Consider the following 20,933-nt stretch of genomic DNA (forward strand, 5'->3'; position numbering starts at 1 on the left):
TACACATTTGTAAAGGCAGTACTAGTCCCTTTACTCCCCCATATAGCGATTGTACACTGGCCTGACCAGTATAGAGGATGATCAGATTGGTGTGCAAGGGACCATAGAGTTGTTCCACAGGAATGGATACATGGAGCTATTAAAAGCGGCAGGGAGCCTGTTGGTGACTGGGGGTCCTGCCCTTCTCTTCCCATGCAAAAGCTAAGCAGAGACCACTATAGCCTTGAGGGCATAGCAGCCCCTGTCAAGCAGCCAAGGGGTATAGCATAAACCAGGAATGGGGAACAAAGGTATCCCCTGGAATGGGAGCAGGGAGGAGTCTGTCAGGGTTGTGCCTTTTTTTCTCCAGACATCCTCAGTCTCGATAAGGCCCATCATCCCCATCTGACGTCTCTGTTTTGAAGTTGCCAGCCAGTTCTGCAGGTTGGGGCAGTCCTGCCCTCAAAGGTGGGTTGTCATGGGAAGAGGCAGTGGGAGTAGAGTCATGCACTCAACTTCCAGGGGAGGAAGAGCTCACTGATCACCTAGGATTCACTGAGACTGCTGAGGGTGGGAGGTCCCCTGAGGGTTCCATTCCTCCTCTACTCCATAGAGCCTGGCCAGACCACAGAGATCTTGAGACTTTTGTACTGTAGAGGAGACATGGGGTCAGTATTTGGACTTGAATTGATTTCAAACCGAGTTTTTGAAAACTGAAAAATGTTTAACACCTCAGACACTTATTTTTACTTGCTCTTTAAGTACTTAAGGTTGGTGAGCTGTCTTTACAGTTGATGTATTTGAAATAGTATTATAAACTTTTTAAATCTAGATTATATGTGTAGGAGTTACTAGTGTAGGAGTAAAAAGAAAAGGAGGACTTGTGGCACCTTAGAGACTAACAAATTTATTTGAGCATAAGCTTTCATGAGCTACAGCTCACTTCATTGGATGCATATTGTATACTGTGTAGGAGTGAGACACTACTCTCGCCACACTGTCAGTTGATGCACATCCTGATATATGGGAACAGTTTTAGAATTGGTTACTTGCTATCTTTTCTGGGGTGGTTATTGGTGAAAATGCATGGGATTAGCAATGGAAGAGGTGTTGCAGATTATTGAGAATCTTATGTAATAATGCGAAGATTGAAACAGTATTTTACCAGCAGCCCTACATCAGCTATGAAAAGTAAAATCCCCATTGTCAATTATTGTAGAACTCATCCGTCATTAATTAAAATAATATAACTTCACTCACTCTACTCCTAATCTCTCTAGTTTTGGTATTTCCTTCCAAGAATGAGAATGAAAATGACTATCAATAAGTAGGTCAAGCTCAACAGATGTAACAGAAAGTTAACTTCAAACGGTAAAGAAACTAGCATGTTTCCAATGTACAAAGCAAAGAATGGCAGGAAAACCTGCATTTTAGTACTTACTGAAGTTACAGTTAACAGGAAGCCTCTTCCACATTTGTTTTTTAAAAGAATAAATACTCCTTTTTTTCCCTTTATAGGGTCCAGATCATCAGACAATCTTGTTTAACCATGGAGCAGTTCAGAATATTGCTCACCTATTAAGTTCCACGTCCTACAAAGTAAGGCATTAAAACTGCTTGAGATTTTGATTTCACATCAGTTATAAAAGCAATCTGTATTAATGTAATTATAGAAATTATATGTATTCATATATACATACACACACACATATAAAAGTATGCAATACACATTTTTGGGTGCCTATTGTTGTTTTTGTGTGGTGTAGAGAGATATAGAGAAACCTGCCACAACGTATCTGGGTGCTCTATAAAGTTAAAATACCAGTAATTGAAATAGAGCTTGACTTAGAGGCAAACAGCCATTTCGCCAAACAAAAGAAAATGAAGACATCTTAAAAGAAAGAGCTGGTGAAAAGGGGAGCATAGATGAGCTGACCTGGATAGAAATAAGTCAAGTATGTTTTGAAAACTTGATTATGTAGCTGAAAGGGCCTGTGAGTGGTTTTTATTCCACCGAATCCTTTGGAGTCTGGGTTCTACCATATGCTTTTGTTTCTGAAATCCATCCTGGATGGGTCAAGTATCAATGAAGAATGCTGATTTGATTGCACAGTGTTGTCGTGAAGTAGTATTTCTGGGATAACATCACACTGTATGAATTTGGATTTGGTGGCAGTGGTACCTCTGATGGCTATTTGCTGGCAGTCTGAAACTAAATTTTCAAAGCCTGATTCAAAGAGAGAGACTGAGCAAAATTCCACAGTTTTACTCAAAACTGCATGTCTGAGTACACACACAGATGCATACGTGTTCTGTCTAAGGCTTTGAGAATTTGGTCCCTCAGGGCTAACACATAAGTAAATACATAGTTTAAACTATGTCTGGTATATGCTTGTGGAAAACATGACTGTGGATTAAAGTCAGTGCTGTGACCTTGCGGAGGCTAAGCAATTACGAAAGGTTTTTAGACAAGGAGCATCTTACACAAATAATTAACTTTGAACAATGTCATCCTATATAAACTTTCAGAATGAAATCTTTGAAAGTAAATAGTTACCTCCCTGATTTTTTCAGTTACTACATTTAAATATATCTAAGACTATATTTGTTATCTTTTGGGGTGAGACTGTATCTTTCTGTTCACAGATCCATAGGTATAAAGGCCAGAAGAGATCTTTGTAATCATCCAGTTTGATCTCCTGTATAACAGGCCATACAACTTCACCCAGTGACTTCCTGCATCTATCACAATAATTAGTGGCTGATCTAGCCTTTTAGAGAGAGATCCAGTCTTGATTTAAAAATTCCTAGTAATGTAGAATTTGCCACATCTCTTGGTAATCTGTTCCAATGATAATTTTTAAACACTTAGGTAACTAAACATCTTATTTCCAGTCTGAACTAAGACGACTTCAATTTACAGCCACTGGATCTTTTTATACCTTTACTTTTAGCAGTCAGAGACCTCTATCAAGTATCTTCTTCCTGTGTAGGCAATTATGGACTGTAGTCAAGTAGCCTCTTAATCTTCAATAAACTAAGTAGTTGAGCTACTTTCATTTTTTATTGTAAGGCAGGCTTTCTAGAGCATGAATCATTCTTTAGTTTTACTCTGAGCCCTTTAAAATTTTTCAACATCCTTTCTGAAGTATGGACACCAGAACTGGACAAAGTATTCCAGTGGTGGTCTCACCAGTACTGTATACTCTAGGTAATATCACCTCCCTCTACGTATTCAATATTCTCCCCTATTTGTACATAAAAGAATCACGTCAGCCCTTTTGCCCACAGCATTGAGAAGCTCACATTCAGTTGGTAGTCAGCAATAATCCCTGAGTCCTTTTCATTGTCACTGAGGCCTCCATCCCATTGTAATAGTAATGGGAGATTTGATGATTAGGTAATAGTAATGGGGGATTCGATCATTAGAAATATAAATAACAGGTTTTGTGATGACTGAAAGAACTGCATGGTGAATTTCCTGCCGGCCGAAGGTTGCAGATGTCTCTAGGCATCTAGACAGGCTTATGTATAGTGCTGGGGAGGAACCAGTGGTTGTAATACATATAGGTACCAATGACATAGGGAAAGTAGGAGAGAGTACTTGGAGGCCAAATTTAGGCTGCTAGGTAAGAGATTGAAATCCAGGATTTCTATGATAGCATTCTCTGAAATGCTTCCATTTCCACACACAGGGCCAGTTAGATGGACAGAACTACAGAGTCTAAATGCATGGATGAGATAATGGTGAAGGGAGGAGGGGTATAGATTTTATTAGGAACTGGGGAACCTTTTGGAAAAGGAGGAGCATATATAGGAAGGATGGCTCCACATAAACCAAAACAGAAGCAGATTGCTGGCATGTAAAATTAAAAAGGTGATGAAGTTTTTAAACTTAGGGCTGGGGGAAAGCCGACAGTTGTGAAGGAGTACATGGTTCAGACAGAGACGTTCCTTAGAGGAGAAACAGTCAAATGAAAGAGTCCCATTCATTTACATCACACAATGGCAGACAGCTGAAAAAGTGACATTTTATAAGTGCTTATATCCAAATGCTAGAAGTCTGTACATTAAGATTGATTAATTTGAGTACCTTGTATTAAATGAGGATACTGATATAATAGGCATCACGAAACTTGGTGGAATGATAATCAATGGGACACAGTAATACCTAATATATATAAGAATGACAGAATAGGTCATGCTGGTGGGGGAGTAGCACTATATATGTGAAAGAAAGCAGAGAATCAAATATAGTAAAAAATCTTAAATGAACCAAACAGTCCAATAGAATCTCTCTGGATAGAAATTCCATGCTTGAATAATAAGATTATAGCACTAGGAACATACTACCAACCACCTGACCAGAATGGTGAGGATGACTGTGGAATGCTCAGGGAGATTGGTGAGGCTATAAAAAACTTGGTAATAATGGGGGATTTCAACTATCCCCATGTTGACTGGGTGGGATGCAGAGATAAAGTTTCTTGATACCTTAAATGACTGCTTCTTGGAGCAACTAATCCTGGAACCCATAAAGGGAGAGGTAATTCTTGATTTAGTCCTAAGTGGAGTACTGGTCCAAGAGGTGTCTGTAGCTGAACTACTTGGTAATAGTGACGATAATGTAATTAAATTTAACATCCCTGTGGGGTGTAAAACATCAAAGAAGCCCAGCACAGTAGCATTTAATTTCAGAAAGGGGAATTACACAAAAATGAGGAAACTAGTTAAGCAGAAATTAAAAGGTACAGTCCCCAAAGTGAAATATCTGTAAGCTTCACAGAAACTTTTTAAAAACACCATAATGGAGGTTCTCATTAATCGTACACAAATTGATTGATTGTGACTGGGTAAGAAAATGGAAGATGAAATTCAGTGTTGATAAATGCAAAGTAATGCACATTGGAAAACATAAGCCCAGCTATACATACAGAATGATGGGGTTTAAATTAGCTGTTGCCACTCAGAGATCTTGGAATAATTGTGGATAGTTCTCTGAAAACATCCACTCAATCTGCAGCGACAGTCAAAAAAGCTAACTAAATGTTAGGAAGCATTGGGAAAGGGATAGATAATAAGACAGAAAATATCATAATCCCTCTGCATTAATCCATGGTATGCCTATATCTTGAATACTGCTTGCAGTTCTGGTCGCCTCCTCTCAAAAAGATATTTTGGAATTGGAAAAGATAGCCAGAAGGGCAACAAAAATTATTAGGGTTACGGAACAGCTTCTGTATGAGGAGAGATTAATAAGACTGGGACTTTTCAACTTGGTGAAGAGATGACTAAAAGGGAATCTGATAGAGGTCTATAAAATCATGACTGGTATGGAGAAAGTAAACAAGGAAGTGTTATTCACTCCTTCTCATAACACAAGAACTAGGGGTCACCAAATGAAATTAATAGGCAGCAGATTTAAATTAAACAAAAGGAAATACTTCTTCACACAACACATAGTCAACTTGTGGAACTTGTTGCCAGGGAATGTTGTGAAGGCCAAAACTATAACAGGGTTCAAAAAAGAACTAGATAAGTTCATGGATAAGTTCATCAATGGCTATTAGCCAGGAGCGGCAGGGATACAACAGCATGCTCCAAGTGTCCTTAGACTCTGTTTGCCAGAAGCTCGGAGTGGATGATGGGATGGATCACTTGATTGCCTGTTCTATTCATTCCCTCTGAAGCACCTGGCATTGGCCACTGTCGGAAGACAGAATACTGGGCTAGATGGACCATTGGTCTGATCCATTATAGAGTCATAGAATTGTGGGACTGCAGTAGACCTAGAGAGATTTTCTAATGCAGTCCCCTGCAGTCATGACAGAGCTAAGTATTCTTCTTTGAGTGTTGGTCATGTTCATTCCATATTGGGTGTGTGTGCTCACATGCACCGGTGCCGGAAGTTTTTCCCTTAGCAGTATCCGTAGGGGCCTGGCTCTGGTGCCCTCTGGAGTGACACCGGCATGGCATGGTATAAGGGGCACTGCCAGCTCCCCCCACCCTCAGTTCCTTCTTGCCACCAGTGATGGTGCTGGAACTGCTGCTGCTTCAGCTAGCTTTCGCTTAGTTCAGTGTGTCTCACGAACGTTTCTTTGTAGAGTAGTTGTATATAATTTAGTATTTACCCTTAGTATTAGTTCTCGTTACAGTAACTCCTCACTTAACGTCGTCCCAGTTAATGTCGTTTCGTTGTTATATTGCTGGTCAATTAGAGAACATGCTCTCTTAAAGTTGCGCAATGCTCCATTATAACATTGTTTGGCAACCGCCTGCTTTGCTCACTGCTTGCAGAAAGAGCAGCCCATTGGAGCTAGTGGTGGGGGCTTTGAACCAGGGTGGACCAGCAGCCCCCCATCAGTTCCCCGCTCCCTAAGTTCCCCGTGCATCAGCCGCCCAGCAGGCTATCAGTTGCCGGCAGTTCAGCTGTCCCTCCCCTCGCTGCTGTGTGCTGCTCCTGCTCTCTGCTTGGAGCTGCTCCCGGGAGCCTCCTGCTTGCTGTGTGCGGGGGGTTGGTGGGGTGGGAAGAGGGGTGCTAATGTCAGGGTATCCCCCTTCCCCTGCTCCTGCCTCTCGCTCCTGCCCCCCACCTCCACAGAGCGGAGTGGATGGGACACAACGGGGCTCAAGACAGAAGAAGCTGTAGCTGCTGTCTTAACTTGCTGATCTGCTTAAAAAGGCAATGTATTTTGAGTGGGTTCAGCATACTTAAAGGGGCAATGCGCGTCTATCTCTCTCACTCACGCGCGCGCACACACACATACTATACGTTTTAAACAATTTAATACTGTACACAACAATGAATTGTGAAGCTTGGCTGAGGTGCAGGAGTCAGAGGGTGAATTTCCCAGGGAATGCCTTACTGCTAATAATGAACTACACTTGGCTGAGCCCTCAACGATAACACGTATTGTGTACTGTAGCCCTCACATTCTACAAGGTCATGAATATATATACACACCACAATAGTCTTTCGTCTGGCAAAAAAAAAAAATCCTGAACCTCATCCCCCAATTACATTGTTTCTTATGGGAATTGGATTCTCTTACATCATCTCGCTTAAATACATTTTTCAGGAACATAACTACAATGTTAAGCGAGAGTTACTGTTGTCTGGTCAGACGGACAGCCTAGGATGGGCATGCCCCCATCCCCAGGCTTTAAACCATGCCATCATTGTAAGCGGCCCATGCCCATCAGAGACCTGCACATTAGCTGTTTAGGTATCTATAAAAAGGACACTACACAAGTATCGGTCTCTGGAATCTTCACCCCGAACAAAAAGAGAGAGAGCCGCCTCAGGGCATTCCTGATGGAAATCAACGTACCCCGACACCGAGCAGGTCTGCCCGGACCACCACAACGTTGGGATGTCACCCCACTGTTGTGTCTACTAAGCGGGCACCAATCCCATCCCCACGCACACACACAAGTCCCAAGCATCCGCGTCGAGGGGAGATCTCCTGAATTCCAAAAGAATTCGGGTGATCCTTGAGAGTCAGCCATGCAAAGCGGCGCCCCAACAGCCTCCGCAGCAGACTGTGGCTCGAACCATCCGGCCATCTCCATGCAAAGGGCATCCTGGGCTCCCCTTGGGTCTCTCAGTGGAGCTCAGCAATCGATGCAGGACCTCCCCTTTGACGGCCAGGCCCTGTTTGCTGAACAGACAGTAAATTGCATGGCCTTAAGGACTCCTGCACTACCCTGGAAACTTGGGCTGTATGTTCCAGGTCCAGCCTGTAAGCAGTTCAAACTGGAGCAATCTCAGGGCCAAGGGAGTCAACCCCCCCGGGAGCTCCCCTCCCCACCCCCCCTAAGAAGAGTAGGGTCTACAAGTGCTGCCCGGGTCACCAACCTCCTCCTTCTGCCCAGTCGGGCTCGACCCGCAATAAGCAGGGGGGCAAGCGAGCGTTTTGAGAGTGCACTCGAGGGCAACCTACCATACTTTACCCCAGATCCATCTGTCCCACTGTTCTCCAATTGCCTTTCTTTTTTCCTCCCTGCATGGACAGCTGTAACATCAGACTGCTGGGTCCTCAATACTGTGGTGGAGGGTTATACCCTACAGTTTACTTCTACCCCCCCCACCTTCCCCGTCCCTCTTTAGGGGCCCTTCTCATGAGAGTCTCCTCGCACAGGAGGTAAAGAGGTTGCTGCAATTGGGTGCGGTGGAAGAAGTTCCTCTTGAGTACAGGAACAAGGAGTTCTGTTCCCGGTACTTCTTAATCCCAAAGGCAAAGGGCAGTCTGTGGCCTATCATGGACCTGAGGGACCTCAACAAGTATCTAAAGAAGATAAGGTTCCTCATGGTCTCCTTGGCTTCTGTCATCCCTACTCTGGATTTGGGAGACTGGTATGCCGCCCTCGACTTGAAGGACGCATACTTTCACATAGTGATCTTCCCAGACGCTTCTTCCAGTTTACGATGGGCCCCCGCCACTACTAGTTTGCGGCCCTCCAGTTTGACCTGGCGACAGCACCCAGAGTGTTTATCAAGTGCTTGTCAGTGGTGGTTGCTTACCTCAGGTGTCGGGATATCCAATTCTATCCGTACCTTGGTGACTGGCTAGTCCAGGTCTCAGATCCAAGAGGATTTTGCAGTACTGCAAGCCATGTGCCACTCCCTGGACTTACTGGTGAATGATAAAAAGTCTACGTTAGTTTCGGTTCAAAGGATAGAGTTCATCGGAGTGGTACTTGACTCGACCTGTGCCAGAGCATTCCTGCCACTCGAAATGTTCCAGCCGTTGACGGACCTAATCATGGAGGTCTGTGTTCCCCCTGATTACAGCCAGGGTTTGCCTGTGCCTGCTGGGTTACATGGCAGCGTGCACATAAATTGTCTGCCACGCCACGCTCCTGATGCCGTACCTGCAGCAATGGCTGGCGATGGTCTATGCCCACTCCAGAGATCACTTGAACAAGGTCGTTGCCATTCTCCTGACAGTGCTCACCTCACTGCGATGGTGGACCGAACGCATGACCGTCCTAGAGGGGGTTTAATTTGACGCCCCCCATCACTCCATCAAGTTGGTATCAGACGCTTCGGACTTCGGCTGGGTCACGCACCTCAGCGACCTCCAGACCCAGGGTATGTGGTCCCCGGAGGAGATGATGATACACATAAATGTCAAAGAATTCAGGGCAGTGCCCTTGGTATGCGGAGTCTTCCTACCTCACCTGTCGGGCAAGGTGGTGAGAGTCCTGACAGACAACACGGCCTCTGTGTTCTACATCAACAGACAAGGGGCACTCTGTCTATGGGACTTCTGCATCAGCCACGAAATCCATCTGGAAGCTTGTTACCTCCCTGGCGTCAAGAACACGCTAACGGATCACCTCAGCAGGGACCTCTCCTCTCACCACAAGTGGTCGCTCCACCCAGAGGTAGCCTGCATGATCTTCCAGAGGTGAGGAACTTCTCAAGTGGACCTGTTCACCACCAGGCTAAACAGGAAATGCCATCGGTTTTGTTCGTGGCAAGGCCTGGGCAAGGACTCCTTCTCCAATGCTTTCCTCCTGCTGTGATCAGGGAACCTGATGTACGTGTTCCCTCCAGTTCCTCTTATCAGCAGGGTCCTGGCAAAGATCAAGAGAGACAAGGCACAGGTTATCTTTTTCGTCCCTCCCTGGCACCTGCCCAACCGACCGGATCTGATGTCACAGGACCAAGATTGGCTCCTGCACCCCAACCTCATGTCCTTCCACCTCTTCACATGGATGCTGCACCCGGAGGTGCCGACCTGTTCGGAATGAGTCCAACAGGTCCTCATGCGAAGCAGGAAGCCCAGACTGATTTACCTGGTCAAGTGGACGAGGTTTTCCCGCTGAGCGTCCGAGCATGGGATCTCTCCTCACGCTCTTCCATACAGTCTATCTTAGACTACCTGCTTCATCTGAGGAACCAGGACCTGGCACACACTTCCATTAGAGTGCATCTCGTGGCCATCTCTGCTTTTCACCCACTGATCCAGGGCCAGGCAGTGTTTTCTCATGACATGGCAATCAGATTCTTCGAGAGGCCTCGAGAGAGACTTCCTGCAGGTGCGGATCCCTGTCCTACAGTGGGATCTTATCTTTGTCCTCTCCAGGCTCACGGGCCCGCCCTTCGAGCTGCTAGGTTCTGCTCCCTTTCCCTTTCATGGAAGGTCACATTCCTGGTGGCGGTGACGTTGGCAAGGTGATCTCTGAAATTAAAGCCTTGACCTCAGGACCTCCATACACGGTCTTGTACAAAGATGCGGTTCTGTTGCGGCTCCACCTGGCCTTCCTGCCAAAGGTGGTCTCCACTTTCCATATGAACCAGGACATCTTCCTTCCAGTGTTCTGTCTCAAACAGCACAAGACTAGTGCCCTGGACGTCCAGAGGGCCTTGACTTTCTACTTAGAACGTACCAAGCTTTTCTGAAATCGATTCAACTCTCCATCACTACAGCGGATAGGCTGAAAGTTCACCTGTGTCCTCGTCGAGGATTTCCAATTGAATTATCTCATGCATATGGATCTGTTACTACCTGGCGGGGGTTCCGTCATCGCTGATTGTCAGAGCCCACTTGACAAGAGCGCAGGGGTCTTTGGCGGCCTTCCTGGTGCACATCCCTATCCAGGACATCTGTAGAGCTGCAACGTGGTCCTCTGTTTGCACATTTACCTCTCATTAAGCCATCACTCAGCAGCCCAGAGGCGATGCTGGGTTCGGCAGAGCTGTGTTGCAATCTACACATCCGTGAACTCCTACCCACCTCCAGAGGTACTGCTTTGGAGTCACCTAATATGGAATGGACATGAGCAAGCACTTGAAGAAGAAAAGAGTTACCTTTTCCATAACTGTTGTTCTTCGAGATCTGTTGCTTATGTCCATTTCACAACCCACCCTCCTTCCCCCCCAATGTTGGAGTTTCCAGCAAGGAGGAATTGAGGATGGGGGGAGTCAGCGGCGCCCCTTATACCACGCCATGCGGGTGTCACTCCAGAGGACACCAGAGCCGGTTCCCCTACGGATACTGCTAAGGGAAAAAATTTCTGGAAGTGGTGCATGTGGCGAGCACACATACCTAATATGGAATGGACATGAGCAACACATCTCAAAGAACACCAGTTGCGGAAAAGGTCTTTTATCTAGACCATTCCTGACAGGTGTTTGTCTAACCTACTTTTAAAAACCGCCAATGACTGAGATGCCACAACCTATGTAGGGAATTTATTCCAGTGCTTAACCACCCTGACAGAAAGGAAGTTTCTCCTAATGTTCAACCTAAACCTCCTTTGCTACAATTTAAGCCCATTGCTTCTCGTCCTATCCTCAGAGGTTAATGAGAACAATTTTTCTTTCTTCTCCTTCTAACAACATTTCATGTACTTGAAAACTATTATGTTCCCCATCAGACTTCTCTTTTCTAGAGTAAACAAACCCAATTTTTTTAATCTTCCCTCGTAGGTCATGTTTTCTAGATCTTTAATGATTTTTGTTACTCTCCTTTGGATTTTCTTCAATTTCTCCACATCTTTCCTGTAATGTGGTACCCAGAACTGGACACACTACTCCAACTGAGGCCTTATCAGCACGGAGTAGAGCAGAAGAATTACTTATGTTTTGCTTACAACACTCCTGCTAAAACATTCCAGAATTATGTTTGCACTTTTTTTTTTCCCCAACAGTGCATGACAAGTCAAGGCCATGTGACTTCTCTGGAAGTTCAAGTTTAGAGCTTTATTTGTGGTGGGCCATTTCATACCCCTTGTATGTTTTGCATGCTCTTCAAGACTTCCAAGGGCCTCCATTCAGTACCTTACGGGCCAGTCTCCTGGGGTCCTGTCGCTTTGATTAACTGATAGGCATACTAGCTATGATCATATAGCCATCAGCAGGGCCGGATTAACCTTTTGTGTGCCTGGCACCAAACATATTTGTGGGCCCCCATTGAGGCAATGGAGCATGGCACAGGGAGGTCAGTCCCCAGATCTAGGGGCCAGCCAAGGGCATGGTGTGGCAAGGGCGGCCCCGCTCTGCCCGGCCCAGTGCAAGGGCACTATTTACAAACTGCCAGTTGCCAGATGCACAGTGGGCCTGTGATGCCACATGCCCCTTCCCCTCGGGGGCAGGCTTATGCCATGCCACAGAGCTCCCCACCCAACACCCCCCCCAACTCCCTATGACCAGAGGCCCCCCCAGATCCACAATGCCCAGCACCCCCCGGAAATGCACAGTACCCTGCACCCCCCCCCCCACAGAACCCCCACTCCCTATTGCCCCAACACACACATCTTCTCTGCCCCCTCAGAGCCCAGAACCCCCCCCCGGCCCAGATTCCCCATAGACCCACTCCCCCATGCCCTGCCTCCCGGTTGCACTCACCAGCCCTGCTGGGAGGTGACTGTATCTGCTGGGCTAACTTGGCAGCGCAGCCAGGGGTGGTCCCGGCGCCAGGAATCACTCCGTCCCCTCAGGAGTGGTGTGAGAAGCCAGACCAAGGCCTGCCCTGACTGGGCTCCCTCAAGATGCACTTGCCTGGAGGGGCACAGCCAACCCCCCACACTGTCCCCCCCCCCCCAGGCTGAGACTGGCCAGGCTTCTGCACCAGTCCCAAGCGGCTCAGCTCTGAGGACACAGGCAGGGCCCCGCAGGTCTGGAGTCAGAGGTGCACTGGGGTCCTGCCAGGGGGCAGAGAGGAGCCGGGGGGTGGGGCCAGGGGGCGTAGAGGAGGCCTTGGCCAGCTGGCAGGCAGGCCGAGAGGAGCAAGTGGTGGGTGGGGGGAGGAGCGGGGTCTCAGGGTGCAGAGCAAGTGGAGTAGGCCGGGACCCCTTCTGAGCATGGGCCCAGTTCTATGGAGCCACTGGTGCCATTGTAAACCTGGCACTGGCCATCAGGCATTGTTTCCAAGAGCCGTGTTGATTTCCAGGTGCTGAACCTGCTTGCAGCTCTGGGTGCCATGAATGTGTCAATACCATTGATGTTTGTGCCTTAAACAGTGGTGGTCATGACGCATTTGATGCTGGTGAATGCACCAATGAAGTCGGTGTTCTTTGCGCTAGTTCTCTCAACTCAGTCTTAGTCAAGGCAGGCTCCTTGTGTGTCAAGGCATTCCTCTCGCATCCTTTCCCAAAGCTATGATTTTGGCTGCATTTTTAAGAGGACTGTGAGGATGACTTGCCAGATTCTCTTCTTGGCTGACAGACATAAGGGAAGATTTCCACAGTTTCTACTCAACTCTTCAAAGGAAGGTTTAGAGAAATACTCTCCTCTGAAGAATAAGGCATCCTTTTGTGAAGAGGATGTATGTGGTTGTCCCCTTTGCTCTAGAAATGACGAGTGACTCCAGGGCTGCTGTTATGGAATTTTTAGGCCCTTTTAGATTTGGGAACTGTTCTCTCCACCCTCACCTGGAATGGGTGGTGAAATAGCTATGGAAACATCTTATTTTGTCCTGGTTACTTCCTGTACGGTGGGCCGATGTGTTTAATGCAACTAAGTTCTGCTGCTCACTATTCCTCCCAGCCTGCCTTATAGATCGTCTGTAGCAGTGGAAGCTGCTGTGGTCAAGGATAAGTTTGTTGCTCCAAGATGCTTACTTTAGGCATTGAGACCTGACTGGCATTGCAAACAATTCAGCAGAATATGATTTGCACTGTGGAAGAAGAAGAAGATTCGCGTTCTCCCTTCCTCAGAACAATTTCAAGTCCCTTGATAATTATGGGCCGGAGCTGGTATCAGTTGAGGGTGGCCTTTAGTGCCTATGAAGTGACCATGAGTGAGTGGCTATTTCACAGTGGGTCTTGTGGGCGCACTTGGTGGAATTTCTCAGGACTTCACTATAAGTGGGAAATCTCAGACCTGTGTTATCAAAGTGGTAACTTTCTTGGGAGAATGTGGTAGGCATTTTGTTATTTAGTACTGCCATCCAGGCTTCTTCATCTTCAGCAAAATTAATGAGAGGAAGGGGAAAAACAACATTTAGAAAACTGACGACCTCTTTTCTCTACTTCCAACAGCCTGCTATTAGACCTCTCAGAATTAGAGGTATCTGGGTCTTAGGTCCCCAACAGTAAGTACAAAAGAACTCATAGTGAGTTTATTTGTTTATGGTTCCAGTACAAACAGCCAATCTGCCTGTATCCACTTTAGGGGATCATGCGGGATCTGTGATTAGCCTAAATCCTTTCAAAGGTGGTGGTGAGATTATGCCTTAACTAGTTAATTGATTTGCCAATATTTTCCCCATATCCTATGTAGCAGTAACTATTTCAGTGTACAAGGTGACAGTCTTCCTCACTGTTTCTACAGTGCCTAATACAGTTGAGGCAGTGGGCTCCAGAAATTACTGCAATACTGTACAAATAATCATCATCATGTTATGTGGGTGCATTTACACCAGCGGTCCCCAAACATTTGAGGGTCGTGTCCCCCGCCCCTTTTCCCCTGTCTGTGCCCGGAGCTGGGGCCCGGAGTGGGGCCACAGCTCGGTGTGGGGGACGGATGTGGAGAGACGTAAGAGGGCTGAGGCTGGAGGCAGGAGCAGAGCCACAGCTGGTCAGGGGTGGGGGCTGGGGGCTGGCAGCCAGCCACCAGCCTGGTGTGGCTCTGCTCCAGGCTTTGCCCCCAGCCTTGGCCCTGGGCCAGGAACAGAGCTACAGCTGGGGAGGGGGCCAGGGCCAGGGCCAGGCTCGGGGACGTAGCTGGGACAGGACTGGAAGCCAGGGATGTGGCTGGGGGTGGGACTGGAGCAGAGCTGGGGCGGGGGTGGGGCTGGGTGGCACTCCCTTCCCTCCCCACACTTTGGGGACCTCTGATTTACACAGACATGTTTTTCGAAAAATAGGGAGTTCTTTGAATAGTGTCCCCATTGTTGCTTCATTCTAGGTGCGCTAGCACCCTCTGCGCCTTTGATCGGAGATTTCTCATAGCAGTGTCCATTCGGCCCCTGCATACATGTCAGTCAATGCCCCGTGCCATTGTTATATAACACTGCACAAGTGAACCACCCTCAGTTGCTTCTCAGTCACCTCAGCCTGAGATGGAGCTCTGGCAGTTGTCCCATTGAGATTTCCTCGGCTTTCCGCTTCTTTCATTAGTAGTCACTAATAGTATTAGTGTTAGTTTCTGTAGTTAGTAGTAATATAGCTTATCTTTTTCTTTAAAAAAATATTTTCTTTATATTTAGGTAGATATTAGCTGGTTGGTAATTTTTCTTTTACTGGGAGGTTATGCCCAGATGTCCTAGCTTCAACTGCTGTCTGTCATGTTGGGAGGTGATTCCGATCAGCTACAGGCACTCCTGCTGCATCCGTTGCCTTGGGGAATCGCATGTTGCCCAGAAGTGCAACTTTTTCTCTGGCACTGAAATCAAGAGCCAGAAAAAACAGATAAAGCTTCGTCTCCTCATGATGGAGAGCTCTCTACGCCTGGCTTCTGACCCAGGCCAAGAGATGCACCACCCCTACCCCCGCTGGTCTCCAAGCAAGTCTGCTGTCTCCACGACATCATAGTGCTACACCTCCAGGTCATCTAAGAGGAAGACACAGGACTCCTCCCATAAGCCCTCATGGGAACATGCTCCTGGCTCAACAGGTAAAGAAATTACCTCTAAAAAGATGAGGTCATTGGTATCGTCAGCTACCCTGGCACCTCCTGGCTCACCAATCAGGTACCCATGAGCCTGCTAGCTCCTCAGGTGCTCAGGGCACAGCTAGATTGAAAGTTGTAAAGCTTCGGGCCTGGAGAGGCCATCAGTACTGTTAACAGACCAAGGCAGCCAGAAAGCCTCTTCCTCCTTCCTATACTTCCTGGGTACCGAAGAAGCCACTACTGAAGAAGCCACTCAGGTTCCAACCACACTTCGTTTGGAGCGCTCAAGACTTTCAGTAACATCAGTGACCACACTTGCACTGAGTGTCCAAGACCTACAGTACTGTCACCACCCTTGGCTATGATCATCTCGGCGCAGACTACAGGTTCAGTATCGATAATGCTCTTGGTACCGCATGAGTTCTGTTTCCCCTGAGACTTGGCTGTATCTGAGGTACCCATTCTCTGCTCTTTGGCTCTGATGTGCTGTCCAGAGTGAGAACATGGAGATCTCCTGAACTTCACCCAATACTGACCTTTTCAGCTCAGATCTCTCCATGCATTCCACCATTCGAGAGTGAGCTTGAGGAAGAGGATTCTGATGAAGACCTTTCCTCAGTGTCTCAAGTGTCAGTCCAAGGTTCTACCCCTCACTCCTATAGCGGCCCCTTTCCAGAAGCCTCCGCTGCAGCTGTAACTACTTGTGGCCCACAATTACCACCAATACCTTGCTAGTGTGAGCACTCTTGGGGTGCCTCCTTCTATGCCTTATGCACCATCTCCTTGGCCATATTGCAACCTTTGGATGGCTTATTGCCAACAATTTTCCAGATCATCCAGTACCATAGAGAGGGGCAGACTGCATCATCTAATCCCTTCAGGAGACCTGACCCTCAAGAGGAATCTTTCCAGGAGCAGGAAGCTAGAGCTGATGAAGAGGTTTCTCCTATGGCTAACATCTCCTCTTCCTCTCCTGATGAAACAATCATGCAGCCTCCTTCATCCCTGCCTGATTTTAAACATTTCCAGCATCTGATCAAGAGAGTTGCAGTCTCCTTGCAGGTTCCTCTCAAGGAGGTGAAAGAGCCTCATCCATAAACTGGTCTATATCCTCCATTCACCCTCATTGGCTCACATAGTGTTGCCTATTAATGCTCTTCTGGACCCAGTGAAGATCATCTGGTACACTCCAACTTCTTTTCCCCCTAGATGCATTAGAGTACGTCCCAGCAAAGGACTCAGAGTTTTTATTTTGCTGTCCCTCACCTAACTCCTTGGTAGTTGATGCAGTTAATGAACGTGGAAGGCAGTACCACACTAAAACCACACCTCATAAAGAAGACCCTAAGTGTCTAGAGTTACTGGGGAGGAAGTCTCTATTCCTTAGCCTCCGTACAATTTAGAATCAGCAATTATTAGGTGTTAATGGCAAAGTACAACCACATCAGTTACATCAAACGAAACTCTTTCATGGGCCACCTACTGACAGAGCACAGGGAACAATTCCAGGCAATTATTGCAGAGGGCCAACTACTTACGTAGACAGCCCTGCAAACCTTGATGCCGCTGATACTGTCTCGCCTTCAGTTGCTACAGAGGTAGTGATGAAAAGAGCTTCCTGGTTGCAGCTTTCTGGATTCCCAAAAGTAATCCAGAATACAGTAGAGGACCTTCCTTTTGATGGGTCGAAATTCACAGATAGCATGGACGAGTATGTGCGAACATTAAAGGACTCTAGAGCTACTTACATTCTCTTGGAATTTACACACCCACCTACAAGAGGAAGCTCAGCAAGTCCCAGACAGCCCAGAGATCGCACCCTTCTCAATTCCTTACTTCTCAGAAATTGTATGAATCTCACCGAAAGAGACAGAGATTCTATAGAAAGAAGCTGTCCACATCCAAGCAGCAATTTTGACAGGTTGGTCACGGGCTTGAATTGCCATCCTCATCCTCTTCAGCTGCACCGATTTACCACCCCTATTTCCTTCACCACTTCAGATGCTCCTGGGATTTGATCACTATGGAGAAGTAGGTTTTGGATGTCATCTCCAAAGGATACACCATCCATTTTACTACACTTCCATCAACACACTCCCCTTCCCCATCCCTCTTCAGGGACCTCCTCATGAGAGCTTGCTGTGTCAAGAAATAGACACTCTTACATTTGGGAGCCATAGAACCAATCCTCATGCAGCACAAAGGGAAGGGATTTTATTCAAGGTACCTTCTGGTACCAAAAAAGAGTGGCAGTTAGAGACCATACTCAGTACCTATGTGAAGACACTGAAATTGAAAATGGTGACACTTGCAGCAATAACTCTGTTAATAGAGCAAGGGGATTGGTTATCAGTCCTCAGCCTTCAAGATGCGTGTTTCCATATTGCTATCCACCCATACCACAAATGATTCCTATGTTCCACTGTCTGCCACGGTCACTTTCAATACTGAGTTCTCCTCTTTAGTCTGCTTCAGAGGAAAGGTATCTTAGTATTCCCTTACATGTTCCATTGTCTGCTGAAGGGCCGCTTCCTGGAACTGACAGCTTGATCAACTTCCACCGCCATAGGTCCCTTTCTTGAATTGGGCCTGCAATTGGACATTCAAAAATCCACTTTGACCTCTGTCTAAGGCTTAGAATTCATGGGGGCAAACCTTGATTCAGGAATAGCAAGAGCCTACCTTCTTCTGCAAAGCTTAGTGGCCCTTTCCAATGTAGCCAGCACAATTCAACTCCGGCCCCAAACTATAGTCAAGAACTGTCTTCAGTTGCTGGGGCACATGGCAACCACCACTTTTGTTACAGAATATGCAAAGTTTCTAATGTGCTGCCTGCAAGAGTGGCTCAGAACGGTTTAATCACCAAGCAGACGCAGTTTAAATATGCTGTTTTCCATTCTTACCTCCGTACAACAATACCTCAACTGGTGGAAAGATTCTTAGTGTGTGCACAGTAGTTCCATTTGCGTGTCCCTCCCCAACGGTTGTATAATGACAGATGCCTCTCTGCTAGGGCGGGGAGCACATCTAGACAATAAACAGGACTCTGTGTTTTGTTACCAATTGGTGTTTAATTGCTTTCTTCCAAATTTTGAAGAATATTATAGGTCCTTTAAAAAAAAATAAGTAACTTTTTCAGGAACTATTAATATTCAGCCACAGTTTTCCTAGCCCCAATAAACCAGATGTTCAAATCGGACTTAGCAGTTTGTTTTTATTTTTATTTTTATTTCGTTAATCATGTTTATTATGGTAGTGTCTAAGGGCCAGCAAAGAGTGGGCCCCATTGTCCTGGTGCTGTATAATTGAGCCCTTTTCCAAAGACCTGACAATCTAAATAGACCTGAAAGACAGAGGATGGATGATGAAATAGAACATACAAACAGAGTGAGCAAATGTGATGGCAGCAAATGCCATGTTAGTTCCATGGTTTTTGGTGGATTTACTTAGGAGTGGAATCAGCTAAATGGAAAGAGAAGTGAAGGGTTGAGGGCGAGGGGGAATAAGGTTGGGGAGAAGAGTATAAGAGAGGCAGGTGTGGAGTGAAATTGAGGGGAAGAGAATGCTCCAACCTTCTTTTTCTCTCCCTCCCAAACAGCCAATCAGGCCACGGCAGAGAAAGTCCAGTCAAAGCTGTAGAAAGTTCTCTGAATATCCACAGGTCTGTGCTTTATCAGTTAGCTCAGAGTAGGCATATGTTTTCTTTTTAAAAAATATAATTTAGCTACATTTTTAAATATAGAGAGTGAGGGAATTTTTATAATTGTACAGGGACATTTTTTATCAATGTTTCATCATGTCTGGACAACTTCAGAGTATATTTCCAAAACTCCCAGAAATAGTATTAAGTCTGCGGCATTTATCTGAGTTAATTGGTTTTTGCCTTCATGTTTTAATTACATCATCACCTACTAGGACTCCTTGCACACTGACTGCTGAGCTTTTTGGAAAATCTGACCCAAACCAGGGGTGTTGAGCCATTCTGAAAATTCTGGCCTGGGCTTGGTTTTCAGAAGAGCCAAGCACTCACTACTCCATTTGAAGTTAATGGGAGCTGTGAGTGCTCAGCATACCTGAAATATGAGACTTTAAGTGTCTCTAGTTGGGCCTCCAAACACTGAAACATTACAATTAATTGATTCTTCTGCAAATTTTGGCTCTAATTACTCCTGCTCAATTCCCATCTGCACAATGTGGCTAAAGTTTATCTAATTCACAGGGTTATTATAAAGATAAATTAATGTTTGAGGTGCAAATGCTATAATAATGAGTGCCATAGGAAAGCCCATGAAGATATTTATAATTATGTATTCAGTGCAGGATGGTGTGCAGGAAATGAGGTATGGAGGCCCTATTCTGAATATTGAGGAATAAAAAAAATACTGAACTGTTGCTTCATTTCATCATCCGTGCTGTGCACTGAATGAGGAAGGGTTCCTGTGGAAAAATAACATATGATCATGTAATGAGACTCTATGATGATATATACCCACAATAGGCAAAATTAAGTTTCCTTGGGCAACCTTGATTTTAGCATTCCCTAAATTGAGTGTTTTGTTCTATTTTTAACGTCCTTTAAACATAGGTTGGTATTTTCCTTATGGAATGTATCTTTAACCAAAAAGAAAAGGAGTACTTGTGGTCCCTTAGAGACTAACAGATTTTCCACCGAATGCATCCGATGAAGTGAGCTGTAACTCACAAAAGCTTATGCTCAAATAAATGTTAGTCTCTAAGGTGCCACAAGTACTCCTTTTCTTTTTGCGAATACAGACTAACACGGCTGCTACTCTGAAACCTATCTTTAACCAGGTACTGATATGAAGTTTATCCTTTTGTTCTTTCTTAGTTCACTCAATACCTGTATCACTTTTATTTTCTTGCAATAAAGTTTTCATGGTGGTTCTGTTAATTATTATACATTTTACCTGGGTTTAGTTTTCGGATGTTCACTTCACATTGACTCTCCATTTTATAAATTAAATATTTCATCTTGGTTTTTCATTAGGGCTGACAGGCGATTAAAAAAATTAATTGCCATTAATCGCGTGATTAAAAAGATTGTGTGATCATGCTGTTAAACAATAACAGAATACTATTTATATAAATATTTTTGGATGTTTCCCATATTTTCAAATATATTGATTTCAATTACAACACAGAATGCAAAGTGTACAGTGTTCACTTTATATTTATTTTGATTTCAAATACTTGCACTGTAAAAAAACAAAATAAATAGTATTTTTCAATTCACCTAATACAATACTGTAGTACAATCACTTTATCATGAAAGTTGAACTTACAAATGTAGAATTATGTACAAAAAAACCTGCATTCAAAAATAAAAGTGTAAAACCTTAGACCCTACATGTCCACTCAGTCCTCCTCC

The 20,933-nt window shown here is 45.6% G+C and overlaps 1 protein-coding gene across 30 annotated transcripts in view; it reads left to right on the forward strand.

The window, feature by feature from the left end:
* The window catches only part of ARMC8 (armadillo repeat containing 8), a 192,342-nt gene that overhangs the window by 89,136 nt on the left and 82,273 nt on the right, over positions 1-20,933 (forward strand). For 27 of the 30 annotated variants that reach the window (XM_043492813.1, XM_043492830.1, XM_043492825.1 and 24 more), the window contains one exon: positions 1,498-1,578. The exons of the other annotated variants lie outside the window; for them this stretch is intronic. In XM_043492813.1, the coding sequence (XP_043348748.1) occupies positions 1,498-1,578 (81 nt within the window). The remainder of the gene's footprint in view (positions 1-1,497; positions 1,579-20,933) is intronic. 30 annotated transcript variants of the gene reach the window in all.

The sequence above is a fragment of the Dermochelys coriacea genome, chromosome 9 (genome assembly GCF_009764565.3).
Source record: "Dermochelys coriacea isolate rDerCor1 chromosome 9, rDerCor1.pri.v4, whole genome shotgun sequence".
Classification (NCBI taxonomy): domain Eukaryota; kingdom Metazoa; phylum Chordata; order Testudines; family Dermochelyidae; genus Dermochelys; species Dermochelys coriacea.